The sequence below is a fragment of the Paralichthys olivaceus genome, chromosome 8, assembly GCF_024713975.1.
Source record: "Paralichthys olivaceus isolate ysfri-2021 chromosome 8, ASM2471397v2, whole genome shotgun sequence".
In the NCBI taxonomy this organism is placed as follows: domain Eukaryota; kingdom Metazoa; phylum Chordata; class Actinopteri; order Pleuronectiformes; family Paralichthyidae; genus Paralichthys; species Paralichthys olivaceus.
The window spans coordinates 16,208,096-16,221,861 of record NC_091100.1 but is presented as its reverse complement, the minus strand read 5'-3'; the positions used below and the strand labels follow the sequence as shown (position 1 = coordinate 16,221,861).

The following is a 13,766-nucleotide window of genomic DNA, read 5'->3' as shown; positions in this document are numbered from 1 at the left end:
ATGTGGGGCTGTAATTTTATAGGATTAGTTTATTTGGTCTCCTCATGAAAAGTTAATGCAGCCTCCTAAAGTCTACAGTGAGTTTACAGAATCAGTGAGATTGAGGGGAGCTCATGAGAAAGTTAGAAACACACAACACTATATGAGGTTAGTTTTACGAGTGAATGGTATCAGTGAGTCAATACCATGATTATTATAGAAATATTTCTTTACTCTTTAGCCGAGTTTGGTCAAGTTACCCGGGTGCAGGAGCACGGTTGTGAGTTCCGGTCAGATGACCTGCACTGAACCAGTCAGATCAACTACAAATTCAGGCTTGTTCAACATTACTGTGCTCATAGGTGGGATACAGTATACAAACACACAGTCCAGAGGGAATACACTAGCACAGCACCAATGCTGCAACATCCACATTTGTCCTGCAGAGACAGAGGCTAGTTTTTAAATCAGTTATTGTCTTGGGACAAGAATGTTCTCATCCATCTTTCATTAAGTCATGTCCACAATGTTACACTGTATAACCTCATTCACATCAGCACCAGTGTGTGATGCCCCCAAATTAGCAGTTCCACCAGACTCATGTAGTATTTGGAAAGAGCGGCACTCAATTTAGTTTGTATATTGTTTTTGTATCCTTTATTTTATAAAACCAGGATTTTGAACTTTTAGCTTATCACATTCTTTGTGGTACCGTTTGGGGTGCTTGGCCCCAGGTCCCACCAGGTAAGCTGAAAGATTGTTCCCAGATTGTTCTGATTGTCCCCAGGTCTAACCTCACAGTGCCTGCATTTCTGTAGGCACTGTACTGCAACATCAGAGGGAACAGTTTAGTGTGACATCAGGGATTGTAATACATTCAGGCACTGGATTGCATTGGTTTATGGTAAACATTAAGTATAGCACATTCTCATATAGCACTCATAGTTGCTGTTTTGTGGAGACCTAAAGCAGCAGTGCTCATTTTATTCTCCAGATACATTTGTTTTCTCTTAAAATATCTGTATTTCAAATGCTTACATTTACTGCTCATAAACTTTACATTTATTGTTAGTTGTGTGTAGACAGGCAGCACACTGCTTGAAGTGGTTTATAGACACATGTCCTTTTCGTTGTTTTCCTTTATTTATGTGCTTCCCATCTTTAAATCCTCTCCTCTGACTCTTTTCCTGTCTATTGTTTACAGGCCCGAAAAGGAGTCGGGCAATGCCACCGCGCTCTCCCATCCTTGAGGCAAAGGACATTCCTCCCTTGGAACTTCCCAAATCATCTGAGGACCTCCTGGTCCTTGCATCGCAGCTCCTCAATGTATCTGCTGTCTACGAGGTCCTCCGCAACTTTGGCTCAGTGCTGCGTCTCTCTCCGTTCCGCTTTGAGGATTTCTGTGCAGCACTGGCCAGCCAGGAGCAGTGCACGCTGCTGGCAGAGACCCACATCTCCCTGCTCAAGGCTATTCTCAGAGAAGAGGACACTTCCAACACCACATTTGGTCCTGCTGACGTGAAGGACTCTGTTAACTCCACTTTGTATTTTGTGGATGGTATGACATGGCCAGAGGTGGTGCGGGCGTACTGTGAGAGTGACCCAGAGTACCGGCATATTCTGCCTCCCCAAGAGAGCGAGGATTACCCATATGAACCATTGGACAGCAAAATTAAAGTTCTACAGTTTTTGGTGGACCAGTTCCTGGCAACCAATATTGCCCGGGAGGAACTCATGTCAGAAGGAGTGGTTGCCTATGATGACCACTGCAGAGTGTGCCATCGTCTCGGTGACCTGCTGTGCTGTGAGACATGTTCGGCCGTTTACCATCTGGAGTGTGTGAAACCACCACTGCAGGAAGTACCAGAGGACGAGTGGCAGTGTGAAGTGTGTGTAGCACACAAGGTACCTGGTGTTGCAGACTGCATCCCGGAGGTTCAGAAGAGCAGGCCATTTATTCGTCAACTGCCAGTCGGCTATGACCGACACCACCGCAAATACTGGTTCCTGAATCGACGCATTGTTGTGTAAGTTTACATTTAAGTTCCAAGATAGAATTCAACTTTATTGTGTAGCTTAATATTACAGTCATGCTCAGTGACAGTATTTGATTTAGAAAAATAATAAAAAGGTTAACTGACTAAAATATCCAAATATAACACAGACATTCAAAACGTTTATTCAACTCTCATTAACATTGTTTTGTTGCAGAGGGTCCTTGGCAAAAATTTACCTTAGATAAAATACATACATACAACCGCCTCACAAGGTGATCCAAATTTCCATAATTTTATGTTGTCAAACACTAAAAGTACGAACCATCCGCGTATAAAATTATAAACCACCACACGGGGGAGGGATGTGGCCACTAATCCTGTAATTTTCATTCTGCTCATTTCTAAACTGATTTGATATGATACAATACACATTGTGGCTGCCCTCTGTGCAGCTGATGTAGCACCGGGTCAGTTTACATTGTTCATTCATTCATGAGCTATACTGCTTACACTGTTAGGGTCACAGGGGGGCTGAAGCCAATCCCAGCTTAAATTTTGCGAGAGGCAAAGGTTCAGCCAGGACAGAACATCAGTCAATGATAGGACATAAGCTGTTTTCATTTCGGCCCACACTTGGTCCGGAGCTTTCCTGTCCCATATTAAGAACCCAGCAGCAGATTCTCTGATCAGATGCGCTCACATCATCTCCTAAGTGTTCAGGTGAAGGCTGACGCAGGAGGCGGTGCGTAACGTAGGTTTTTATTTACAGTACATCGACACTGGTGTCCGCCCATATAGGCAAAAGCTCTCAAGTGTTGGTTTCTTTCCAATTTGACATCTGTGTTTTCTACATGTACAACTTCTCTTTTTCATCCTGAGATATTTGTATTCCTTTTTTTCTCTCTCAGTGTTACGTCTGTCACGTGTTCGCAACGTCAACATATCCACTCATTCATAATGCAGCCTCCAGTTATTCTCCTGCTGGGTTCTCACATGGGCTCATCAGCATTATCTTGAGTTTTTTCTTGGACTCTGGCAGGAGAAACTCGGACTCAGACATTTGCGTTCTCACATACAGCCCCTCCCTAAAATGTAGATTATCCAGAGTCAAGTGTAGGTCAGAAAGCAGCTGTAGAGACAAACACACAATCACAAACATTCATACTTAAGCGCTGATAAGAGTCATCAATAAACCCGACCTGTCTATCTCTGATATTTATTTGATATAGCCTCCTTGTTAATCAAAGCCATTAATAACAATAATTTGATATGAGGGGCATGTTCATCACAGAACATGTTCAACCTGCATCGGACTCTCCACCATTCATATGAGAGTGTTGTTCATTGTTTAAATCCACTTGTTAGGGTAATGAATCTATCGTGATGACTCTCATGGTTTGGAGTGAAGAGAAAAGGACAAGGCACATATCCCTCTGAGTTCCCTTTGCTTTAGGGTTAGGGGTTATGGTTACCATGGGAGAGTATGATTCTCTGATATAGAGAATAAACAAAGTATTTGCCTGACAAATAATTGTTTATTAACCATAAATCTACACTCACAAAAAAAATCTTATCCCTGAAGACTTGTCTGGAGTCCAAAGCCATGCTCTGTTCAGTGTTGGTTCATAATCTAGAGGTCACTTTTGAAAAAAGTTTGAATGTCCTGTAGTGACCCATTCAGAAATACTGCAGTTATATTCATAAGTAGGCATGTTCTCACTGGTCCAGTGGTTTTGTGCTCTTTCCACTGAGAAAATGCCCGTCCGAGGTTCACCTTCTCTATTCCTCTGATTCTACCACCCTCCTTCGGGACTGGTTTTCTTTTTCTGGGTAGTTTCCACGGTTACTCCGATTGTTTCACCGTCCGCCAGTTCTGCTATCTAGGGAAAGCTTCTGATAGCTACCACGAGAAAACAAAAGTGCTATCCTCTTGTTACATTTTCACAATGGCCATTTGTGCCGTAAATCGAGCTTTAGTTTTCCCCCGAGATTTTGTACCCAGTTGTCACAGCATTGCATGGTGGACGTGAGGCTTATAGGAAACTAATCTAAACACGTGGTGATATCATCTTCTGTAGCCATTACTATACTATCAATTTAAGCCAAAGCAAAAAAAAATATGTGTGTTGCCATTTAACGAGATTACGGGACAATAGTAAACATTTTCCATTTGCTTTGCTTCAAAATATTAGGCAAGTGCCGACGCGCTGAAAATCAGATATAGGGCTGTGTATATTTCGTTAATGCTTAAAATTAAAAGTTTACCTTTTTTGCACATGAGTACAGACCTGCATCTAGGTAAGAGCTGCTATTTAATAAAGCGAAAATAACTGCACCCCCCCCCCCCCCCCAATAGGATTTATCATAACCTGACCATCAGCAGTAGTGGTCACAGATGGTGTATGTGCTGGGTCAGCAGCAGAGGGCCTGCTACATAAACCATAAAGGAGTATGGATCACCTGAACACTAAAGGTTCAGTGGCCAGAGGCTCGTCATCGCTGCGTTTCACTCTCTCTCGTGTATTTCTGCTTCGCACTGCTCACAAAATTGGCCCCAGCAGGTGCTGATCTTCAATCTCTCTTCAGAGGCTTGTGTGGGTTTGTGCACAGAGGTAATTTAATGTGCACAGGAAATAGTGGGACTCGATGGTGTCTATGGATGTGCACACATCTTTGTACACATAAACGTTCCTGTAGTGAAGTCCTGGAAGGATGCTGAATCGACACTAGTGTTACATGGCCTCAGGCTTCACAGTCACTGGACGTGGAACATGCTGAGCAAAAAGCTGTCAAATACGCTGCCACATAGAGTCAAGTGTCAGAGTGCTAATTAATGGTTTCATGCAAATCAGGAAAAATAACATTATATATACACTAATAAAATGCCTCTTTACAAGAGGAAGTAATTAGATATAAACAACAGCACATTAAGACAATAAAAGATATGTTATAAATTTCTACCAGTATCAATCTGGTTAATGTTGTTGAATTGGATTTTAGTCCAATCACACAGCCCCACTCAGCGTTATATTTAAAACGTGTATTAAATGCTTTGATTGTTTCCTTTGTTTAATAACAGACATAGCTTTAAATCAATGGATTATTGGCTTCAACACCATGAACAGTCAAGAAGATTCAAACAGCCAAGTGTGTGCTCTGGTTCGGAAAAAAGTGTCTAATTGCTCCTAGAAAACTCTCTTTACCTTTAAGATCAATATTTGATGTGAATTGTTGCCTTGACTCCTGTGCAGCGTAAGCCCTGCTGCTGTATTACCATCATATTTTACATTTGCAACATGCATATATACACTATACATCTATTACATGCATCATTATTGTCAAATGTTTTCCACCAGCATCTTGCATGTTTGAGTTTAGTTTTGTTGATCTTATTTATATTTTCTGTGATGTGACGAGAACATTGTATTACCACAGAGAGACAATAGACATTTGGTCCACTTTGTGGATGATGGTCAATCAAGCAGGCTAACTTTTATAAACAAACATTTATAATGGAGGAATCTACCAGACAAAAAGGTCAGGTTCCATTATCTCAGATGTTTTTTGTAAATACTAGCTTGAATGATAGATTCACTTTTGCCTCTATTTACATATTTGTTACATAATTATATTATTTGTTTATTTATCGGCGATAATAAAACTAAATCGACTGAGATTTAGAAGAATTGCTCAAATTCATCTGCTGTCTCATGACAAATAAATAAAATGTATCTACTGAGACAAGAACAATTCATTACTGTGTTATTAACACATACAGATAAACAACAGTGTACAGAAAACAAGCATATGCCCTACTCCTCCCTGTTGTGTCTCCTTATTTTCACCTGTTTTCTCCTCCTTTGTCTCCTATCTCATTTCTCTCCTACAGTGAAGAGGATGGTGAGCAGGAAGACAAAGCCATCTGGTACTACAGCACCAAGGTAAATTACTTTTTCTTCAGCAAAGGTTGTGTGCTCTTTACATCTAATTACTTTGTTTTTCCTTCATTGTTATTCTGTTTTTCATAGCTTTATGTGTCCCTACTTCATTATTTCTTTCTTCTTAATTTACAACATTATCTGTTTTGTGGCAACGCCTCTGTCATAACATTGAGCTAAGTTTTTTTTGTTACACTTATGGAACCCTCCCTAAACTCTGTCCAGGTCCAGCTGGCTGATCTGATAGATTGCTTGGATAAGGACTTCTGGGAGGCCGACTTGTACGCAGCCCTTGAGGAGATAAGGGACGAGGTGCATACACATATGGACATCACTGAAGACCTAACCAACAAGGCCCGTGGCAGCAACAAGTGTTTCCTCACTGCCGCCAACGGTAAAGAGCTCTTAGTTCTTCCTCTAAGAAATATGAAATAATTTCCAGTGAATCTGAGATGCACGATCTCACCGAGTTTGATTATGGATCTGAGTGGTGGTAGGATCTCTCTTAGCCCAAAATATTTTTTCCTCTCTTTCTCTTACTGTGTCTGTTCCCCCCTACTCCTCTCCCTGCTTCCTCCTCCCGACTGCTCATGAATGCCACCCAGTCATAGATGGCTGGGCTATAGGAATCAACCCAGCTATTATGTAATGATACTCTGGTCACAGTCTGGCTGGTATCCAACTTTTGAGCTTCTCTTCAAGCCCTCATCCCTTCCTCTCTCTCTGCAGGGTATCCACCAAATCCACATGTACTTTTTGGCCTGCTTAGTGGGTAAAAATTATCAACTTGTGAGCACATTGTCAGCAAATCACGTTTATAGAATGCTGTGCAGTTCAAGTTCAAAACAATTAGGGGTTACGAATTGGTGCGACACTTCAAACAGTGCTGTGGAATGTTGTGTTAACTTTTGACTCAACAGCTTGATAGTAAAAAGCTAAATGTTCTCACTGACAACTGTCTTTAACCATTTTTTGCTCCGAAGAATTTGATAATAGAAAATAATATGTCACTTTATAAAGTACAGTCAGACAAATAGGAAACTGCAACTTAACCTCTGTAGTCTTTTTATTATAGAGTGTGAGCTACCCCTAACTCCCAAAAAGTATCAGACTATGCACTGTAGCGCACTTGTACAATATAGACTTTTTCAGACATCTCCCATGGAGGACCAATTTGGTCTGGACTTTCTCTGGAGTTTCCTTTTCACACATGCACAATGCATCTCTGCAAGATCTGCATGAGGGGTGGTGCAGCAGACAGAGGCAGGATGTCACATAGAAATTCTGCTGCATAGATCTTTTGTTTTTAATACAGGCATTGGTTCTTATCGCCACAAACTATCTTGACATCTTCGTTGGTGTCTTCTACGTTTGTGACATCACTTTTTCATCTCTGTCAAGTTAGAAGCGTCATCCCTCTAGGTCTGAGTTTTCTGACTATACACATGAAAGGAACTTTATTGTCTAGTTTGGTATCACGTAAGAATGAGAACAAGAATTCATCATTTGTAACATTTTAGATGAAAATCATAATATGTAAATCATTGTTTATGAACAATCTGCTGCTGATGCCATTTGTGAAGTTGAAACAAGGCGTTCAGTTGGATAGTAAAATTCAAACCTTTCTCAATCTGGCCCCAGAAACACAGCATTGTTGTCCGTTTTATTAGAGGGTTAGGGTTAGGTTAGGTCTGGAATTTCCCATATCGATCGTATGTATTTAACCTGTATTTAACTCATTTATCCAGAGGAGATCCTGGAGCGGCTGCGGACTAAGCAGGAGGAGGAGCTGGAGGAGGTAAAAAGAAGAGCTGCCGAGGAAGCCCTTAAAGCGCGAATGGAGAAGGTGAGGGAGGAGTTTGATTTGGAGAAAGAAGACGGAGAGGTCGGGCTGAAAGACGAGGGACAACCGGATTCCAAGGTCAAAGATTCGATAAAGGAGGAGGAGGAGACAAACGAAGCGGCCACAGAGGAGAAAATGGATGGTGTCAAATCTGGAGGTAATTATAGTTAATAAGAATCTGACAAAATATTTAACCCAAATAAATGATCAAAGTAGCTTTAAAAACAAAACATCCAACCTGAAAAAAGCTTCATTTACAGTATGTTCATTCTATTTCATCACAACAGTTTAATTAGTTATTGATTTAATAATCAATTCTGCAGCCATCGGCTGTCGGATCAGCTAACAACTGGGCTCTTTTTTCAAAGACGCAAGCAACAAATTTGGCATCATAAAACGTGTTAATTTATCAGTGTTGTGCTGAGTATGTATTATCCAGTGCAATAAAGAGGCTCTGATACTAGAGTAACTAGACATGTGTTACATTGGCAGGAGAACAAAACACATCAGAATTGCGAAGAGATTTGCAAGTAAATTTTACAGTTTTGGCAAACGGGGCGTGTAGTTCACCTTGAAAGCATCATGGATAAATTAAATAGCCTGAAACGTTTTTTTGTACATATGCATTTTGGCAATAATGTCTGGGAGTGAATGAAATGCTAACTTTTCCATATAAGTGATGGATATTATGATTTGACAATATCTGTCAACCTCAGCCATCACTGCTCCTCCACATTATCTCCAAGTTACCTTTTTCATTAACAACGTTGCCACTGGTTATCCGTAGTTGCTGAAGCTCCACCCAGTAACTTCCCAGGTGGACCGATACGTCCTGTAACCTCTGCTCCAACACAAACCACCATAGTGACCTCAAACCTGGCTGCTGAGGCTCCAATGCCCCTGGCCTCCAGCGTAGAGGCTCGTCTAGAGGACTGTTCCCATAAGGAGGTCTCTAACACCACTGAAGGTATACATGGACATTTCAGGGCTAAGTTGCCCTTTAATGAGGGGATGTGCTTATTGACACAATCAGCAACTTTACGAGATTGTGTGATGAATCTCATGCCTCCTAACATCACACAGACTTGTGTCTTCCACCAATCCCCTCCTTCCCAGCTCCCACAGTGCTTTGGTGTTCCTCCTGACCATTTCCCGACCTGCCTCTTTCTGCATGTGGCTCTCATCCCATCTGCTGGCTGTTGTGTTCAGTCACCTGATTTTTATTACTTGAAATCTGGCCTCAGCTTTGTAACATCTTCAGCCGTTCTGCACTTGAATTCTTTTAATCCCTCGTGCTCTCTTCTCCAAGCAACTGAGAAGCTGATTGCATCGATCCATTTGCAATCACATGACATTATCACTACATCAACGTGAAGAGACTCACTGAGCCTCAGTCAACTGGGGACACACACACTTCTCATGAAAATCTTTTCTTCAGCTTCCTGCTTGTAATCGACACTTTTGATTGGTTAGTGTTCTGTTTAGGTTTTTTCTTTTTTTCAAACATTTTTTCAATGATGACCTTCACATATCCATCCTTAAAAAATTGCAGAGCACATTTCTTGTGGTCAGTGTGGTAATGTGTGCACAAACCTTTCTTCGCCTGGGTGCTCACTGCTTTCCAAGACTCAAATAATGGGCTATTTGATCTATGCGTTGCACACGACCTACCAGTAGAGGGAGCCACAGCCCTAACTTTTTCATAACATTCACTAGAAAGTTTCTGACTTCACCAAGACTAAGCTTCTACTTTTGCTGAAAGTCATTTTTTCAGTCTGGGCTAACACCTGCATCTTGCTGTCCATGAAAATTGCCTCAGATAATGACAGCAACAACAGCACAGTTGAGATACTGTATGCAAACTTACTAAGCCAACCCTATTTGTAATGTTCTGTCTTTGTAGCAGAAAACTCATCATCGGATCCTGTTAGTGGTGATGGAATCCTGAGCCTGAGCCAGCCCTCTCAGACCTGTGAAGAGAACAGTAATGGCAGCATGGGAGACAGGGGCCCAGAACCGCCAGACTTGGCTGACAAGTCCTCCCAGTCATCCCTGGCGAGCTTTGATGACACAGGTCAGACAAAGCAATTGCTTCTTGTTTTGTTGTTAATGATTAGCTGTCCTTAAATGTATAATTGTGCCCTAAATCATGCAAGTCATTGGCACATAGTAGCACCTAGTTAAAATGCCAGTGATGTGTGTGATGTGATTACTGTCAAGAGGTTTTCTCTATCAATAATCTCTGCAGATTGTATCACGTTAGTTCAAATGCTACTGTGTATGACAAAGTTCCCTCTGTTTTTCTCTGACATGGGCTCTGCATTTTCAGGAGACGGTAAAGACTCGGCCAATGGTGAGAGCTGTAAGAGGTCTTCGGCGACTCGCATGGTGACCCGGCTGAGGAACCCAGACAGCAAGCTGAGTCAGCTGAAGAACCAACAGGTGGCTGCTGCTGTTCATGAAGCCAACAAGGGCTTTAAAGAGGGCAAGGAGGTGGGAGCCATGGAAGAAACAGATTCAGCTCTTTCAGATAATATTGCACAGGGTCTAAAATAAGGGGACTGACCAGGTCGATGTTTGTAGAAGGAAGAGAGATGAAAGGAAGCGCCAACTATGTCCTGACTACACCAGTCAGGACTACTGTAGCTCAATACACAGAGGAACTACATTTAAGTAACGATCACCCAAGAACAAGGAAACTATTTTATTGTAAGGTTGCAATATTAGTGTCACTGAAGGAGCAAGCAGTTGTAGTGAGTGCTGATTGAATTTTTCTCACCTCCACAGGTGCTCGTGGTTAACGCACAAGGCGACGTCACGCGTGTCAGCACGCGCAGCAGCAAAGACGTGGTGATGAAGGGAGCCCTCTGTCAATACTTCAAGCTGGGCCAGGAGGGCAAGTACCGCGTCTATCATAACCAGTACAGCTCCAATGCCCTGGCCCTCAACAAGCACCAGCACAGAGAGGCAAGTAGCATGACAACTCTCGTGTTGCCATTTGAATGTTCATGAACACAAAAACAATGCTGTGTGGTTCACTGGTTACCGGATCTTTCTGTGTTTGTATTTCAGATAGGTCAAAGATTATAAACTTTGGCTTATGATGGGGTGCACTTGAAACTAAGACAATCATTTTATAGATACCGCATGAGAGAGTTGTTGAGTTGAATGCCTCTGTTCTGTCTGATTCCTAAACTCAGGACCACGACAAGAGGCGACATCTCTCGCACAAGTTCTGCATGACACCTGCAGGAGAATTTAAGTGGAACGGTTCTATTCATGGTTCTAAAGTTCTCACCATCTCCACACTGAGACTCACCATCATCCAGCTGGAGAACAACGTTCCAGCCCCATTTATGCACCCTAACTGGGCCTCACACAGGTACAGAACAGATTGAAAGATGAGCATATAGAAATGATACATGTTGTCTTTAGATTTTAATCACACAAAAATGTACAGTGGGTATTTGTTTTGTTTTATTGCTTAAGTTTGTCAGTAAGGTTCAGTGAATCTGTCATGTTTTGTTTAAAAAAGAAAATGTCAGAGCTGTTTTGTTTGTACCAAAAGTAAAAGCATTCCATGACGAGACAGACAACTTAAAGCAAAACAAGTTTTAAATGATTCTGTCTTTGTTTTTCAGGACAAATTGGATCAAAGCAGTTCAGATGTGCAGTAAAGCCAGGGAGTTTGCGCTGGCTCTTGCTATCCTGGAATGTGCCATTAAACCTGTGGCTATGCTGCCTGTCTGGAAAGACTCACTGGGCCACACAAGGTATATACTAATACTACAAATATAATATTGTATACAAAACCAAATACAATACTTTATCATCTTAAATCTGTATTTTTACTGCCTGATGTAATCCCTCAAACACACATAAACATAATAGTAGGTACATGATCCATCCACAAATTCAGTCTATCAAATAAAAGTTCAAGGGGATGTGTGGTCAGTTTAGCAGGCCGAGGCGATCATAACCAGATCAAATCAAAAAGGCCCACCGTAGCTGTGCGGCATAATATTTAGACTGCGAGTCCAGTGCCACCCACCTCTGCCTCTACCACTGCTTCAACACCACAGCGGCCCTTTAAAGAAGTGATTGACCAAGATTTCAGAAGGTCGGGCCCACAGTGTGTTTATGTGTGTAACTGAACTGTGAGCATCAAAGTAATGGAGAGAGAGAGTGAGCCACAGGACAAGTGTGTGTATTTCACACAAGCAGCATACATGTCTTTGATGATTCTGAGCACAACACAGACATTTCAGTCTGGCTGCACCAGTGGAAATCTAAGGTTGAATGCTTATTTTACAAACGGCCAAAAAAGGGTTATTTTGTCAAATGACAACTTTAAGTAATAATTAGTCTTTGTATAAATACAGATGATTTTCAGTGTAAGACCTGCATTGAATGACAATTTTAACATTGTTACAGGTTAAATCGCATGACATCCATGGAGCGTGAGGAGAAGGAGAAAGTAAAAAAACGTGAGAAAAAGCTGGAGGATGAAGAGACGATGCTACAGGCCACTTGGGTCAAATACACCTTCCCAATCAAACACCAGGTCGGTCCAACTTTCTGCAATTTGACATGACATACCTTCAGGTCAACACTACAGCTTTATATACAACCTGAGACAGATTTGCCCAGAATGGCTGCCATTACAATGTAATAATTAATTTTTAAGGTTGATATTAAATGACAAAATTTTCAATCCACCATTGCAGAAAATCCTGTGGCAATAGCTGACTGACGCAATGTTGATTTCATAAGATACAACCATCCAATTTTTTTAAGACCTGTTGTCTTTACCAACACAACATGAAACACATAATGTTTCAGTCTGGTCTGCTTCCAGGTTTGAAACCTTAATGCCTGGAAATCTGAGTCATTTCAGTGAGAAACACGTGTGTGTGTGTGTCGTGTGTTTGTGCGTGAGTGACCATCAAGGGGTCTTTGATACAGCGAGTTGAGCTTTGCTGTGACTCATTTCCCTCAGCAATTAGTGATTAGTGTGTGAATAACCTCTAAACTTTTAATCTTCTTGTTGCCATCCCCTTTCCCACCAATTTTCTTTCAAATGTTTCTCTGAATTCACTTGTCCCATTGTGAACCCTTCACCCCGAGTTGTTTCTTTATCTTTATTTTTCTCATTCTGTGTCTCCTTTCTTGTGTAATGTGAAGGTGTGGAAGCAGAAAGGAGAGGAGTATCGCGTTACAGGCTACGGGGGCTGGAGTTGGATCAGTAAGACTTATGTGCAGCGGTTTGTCCCCAGGCTTCCCGGCAACACCAATGCCAACTACCGCAAAGAACTGGAAGGTCTGGAATGGGACACTGTGGGGCTTAAATTATGGTTTTTAGTTATTTGGAATTTTGGGTTCAATGAATTAAGTCTGTCTTTAGATATGTCTGTTGATGTCTTGACTCGTGTATAATAACTTCAATCAAAGACTTCACAGTTTATAACTATTCATTCAACTTTAAATTAATGTAATTCACTGTCAAACTGCACTGACAACTCTGATGGTTTCATCTTGGACATCACATGATATTCCTTTTATAATGAATTTTATTTTTACATTTTGAATAATTGCAACTGTCACTATCACCAAGTTCGTTTCAAATTAAAATAAATAATAATAATCTTTTTCCAAAGATGCGAAACTTGGCAAGAAGTGTACCCTGCTCGACTTGAGTCAACGACCTACCGTAGCCGCACCAGAAGCCCAGGGAGCTGCTGTTTTAATCACTGAAGCAAAAGATCAAGGGTCATGCAGCCTCTCCAAACCTGCAACAGATCCTCTGCTGTCCCCTGAGTCTGATGAGATGATGGAAGAAGAAAAGGAAGAAGAGATGGATGTAAAAGAAAAGACAGAGGAGTTGTTGGCTGAGGAATCACCTGCAAAGATGGAGGTGGATCCCACAGAAACACGCTTGGATGGAGAGCTAGGTATGACAGAGTGTGACTTTGTGTCTAATAGCATTGTATTCAAGTGCATGTACAATAT

General features: G+C 41.5%; 1 protein-coding gene across 12 annotated transcripts in view; it reads left to right on the top strand.

The window, feature by feature from the left end:
- The window catches only part of LOC109627548 (nucleosome-remodeling factor subunit BPTF), a 43,358-nt gene that overhangs the window by 2,124 nt on the left and 27,468 nt on the right, over nt 1-13,766 (top strand). For 7 of the 12 annotated variants that reach the window (XM_069530687.1, XM_020084115.2, XM_069530686.1 and 4 more), the window contains exons 2-14: nt 1,184-2,006; nt 5,866-5,917; nt 6,140-6,308; nt 7,663-7,914; nt 8,545-8,724; nt 9,661-9,831; nt 10,087-10,250; nt 10,545-10,724; nt 10,958-11,139; nt 11,399-11,530; nt 12,192-12,321; nt 12,942-13,077; nt 13,415-13,708. In XM_069530687.1, the coding sequence (XP_069386788.1) occupies nt 1,184-2,006; nt 5,866-5,917; nt 6,140-6,308; nt 7,663-7,914; nt 8,545-8,724; nt 9,661-9,831; nt 10,087-10,250; nt 10,545-10,724; nt 10,958-11,139; nt 11,399-11,530; nt 12,192-12,321; nt 12,942-13,077; nt 13,415-13,708 (2,865 nt within the window). The remainder of the gene's footprint in view (nt 1-1,183; nt 2,007-5,865; nt 5,918-6,139; nt 6,309-7,662; nt 7,915-8,544; nt 8,725-9,660; nt 9,832-10,086; nt 10,251-10,544; nt 10,725-10,957; nt 11,140-11,398; nt 11,531-12,191; nt 12,322-12,941; nt 13,078-13,414; nt 13,709-13,766) is intronic. The other 5 variants (XM_069530684.1, XM_020084118.2, XM_069530688.1 and 2 more) reach the window with 5 other exon arrangements.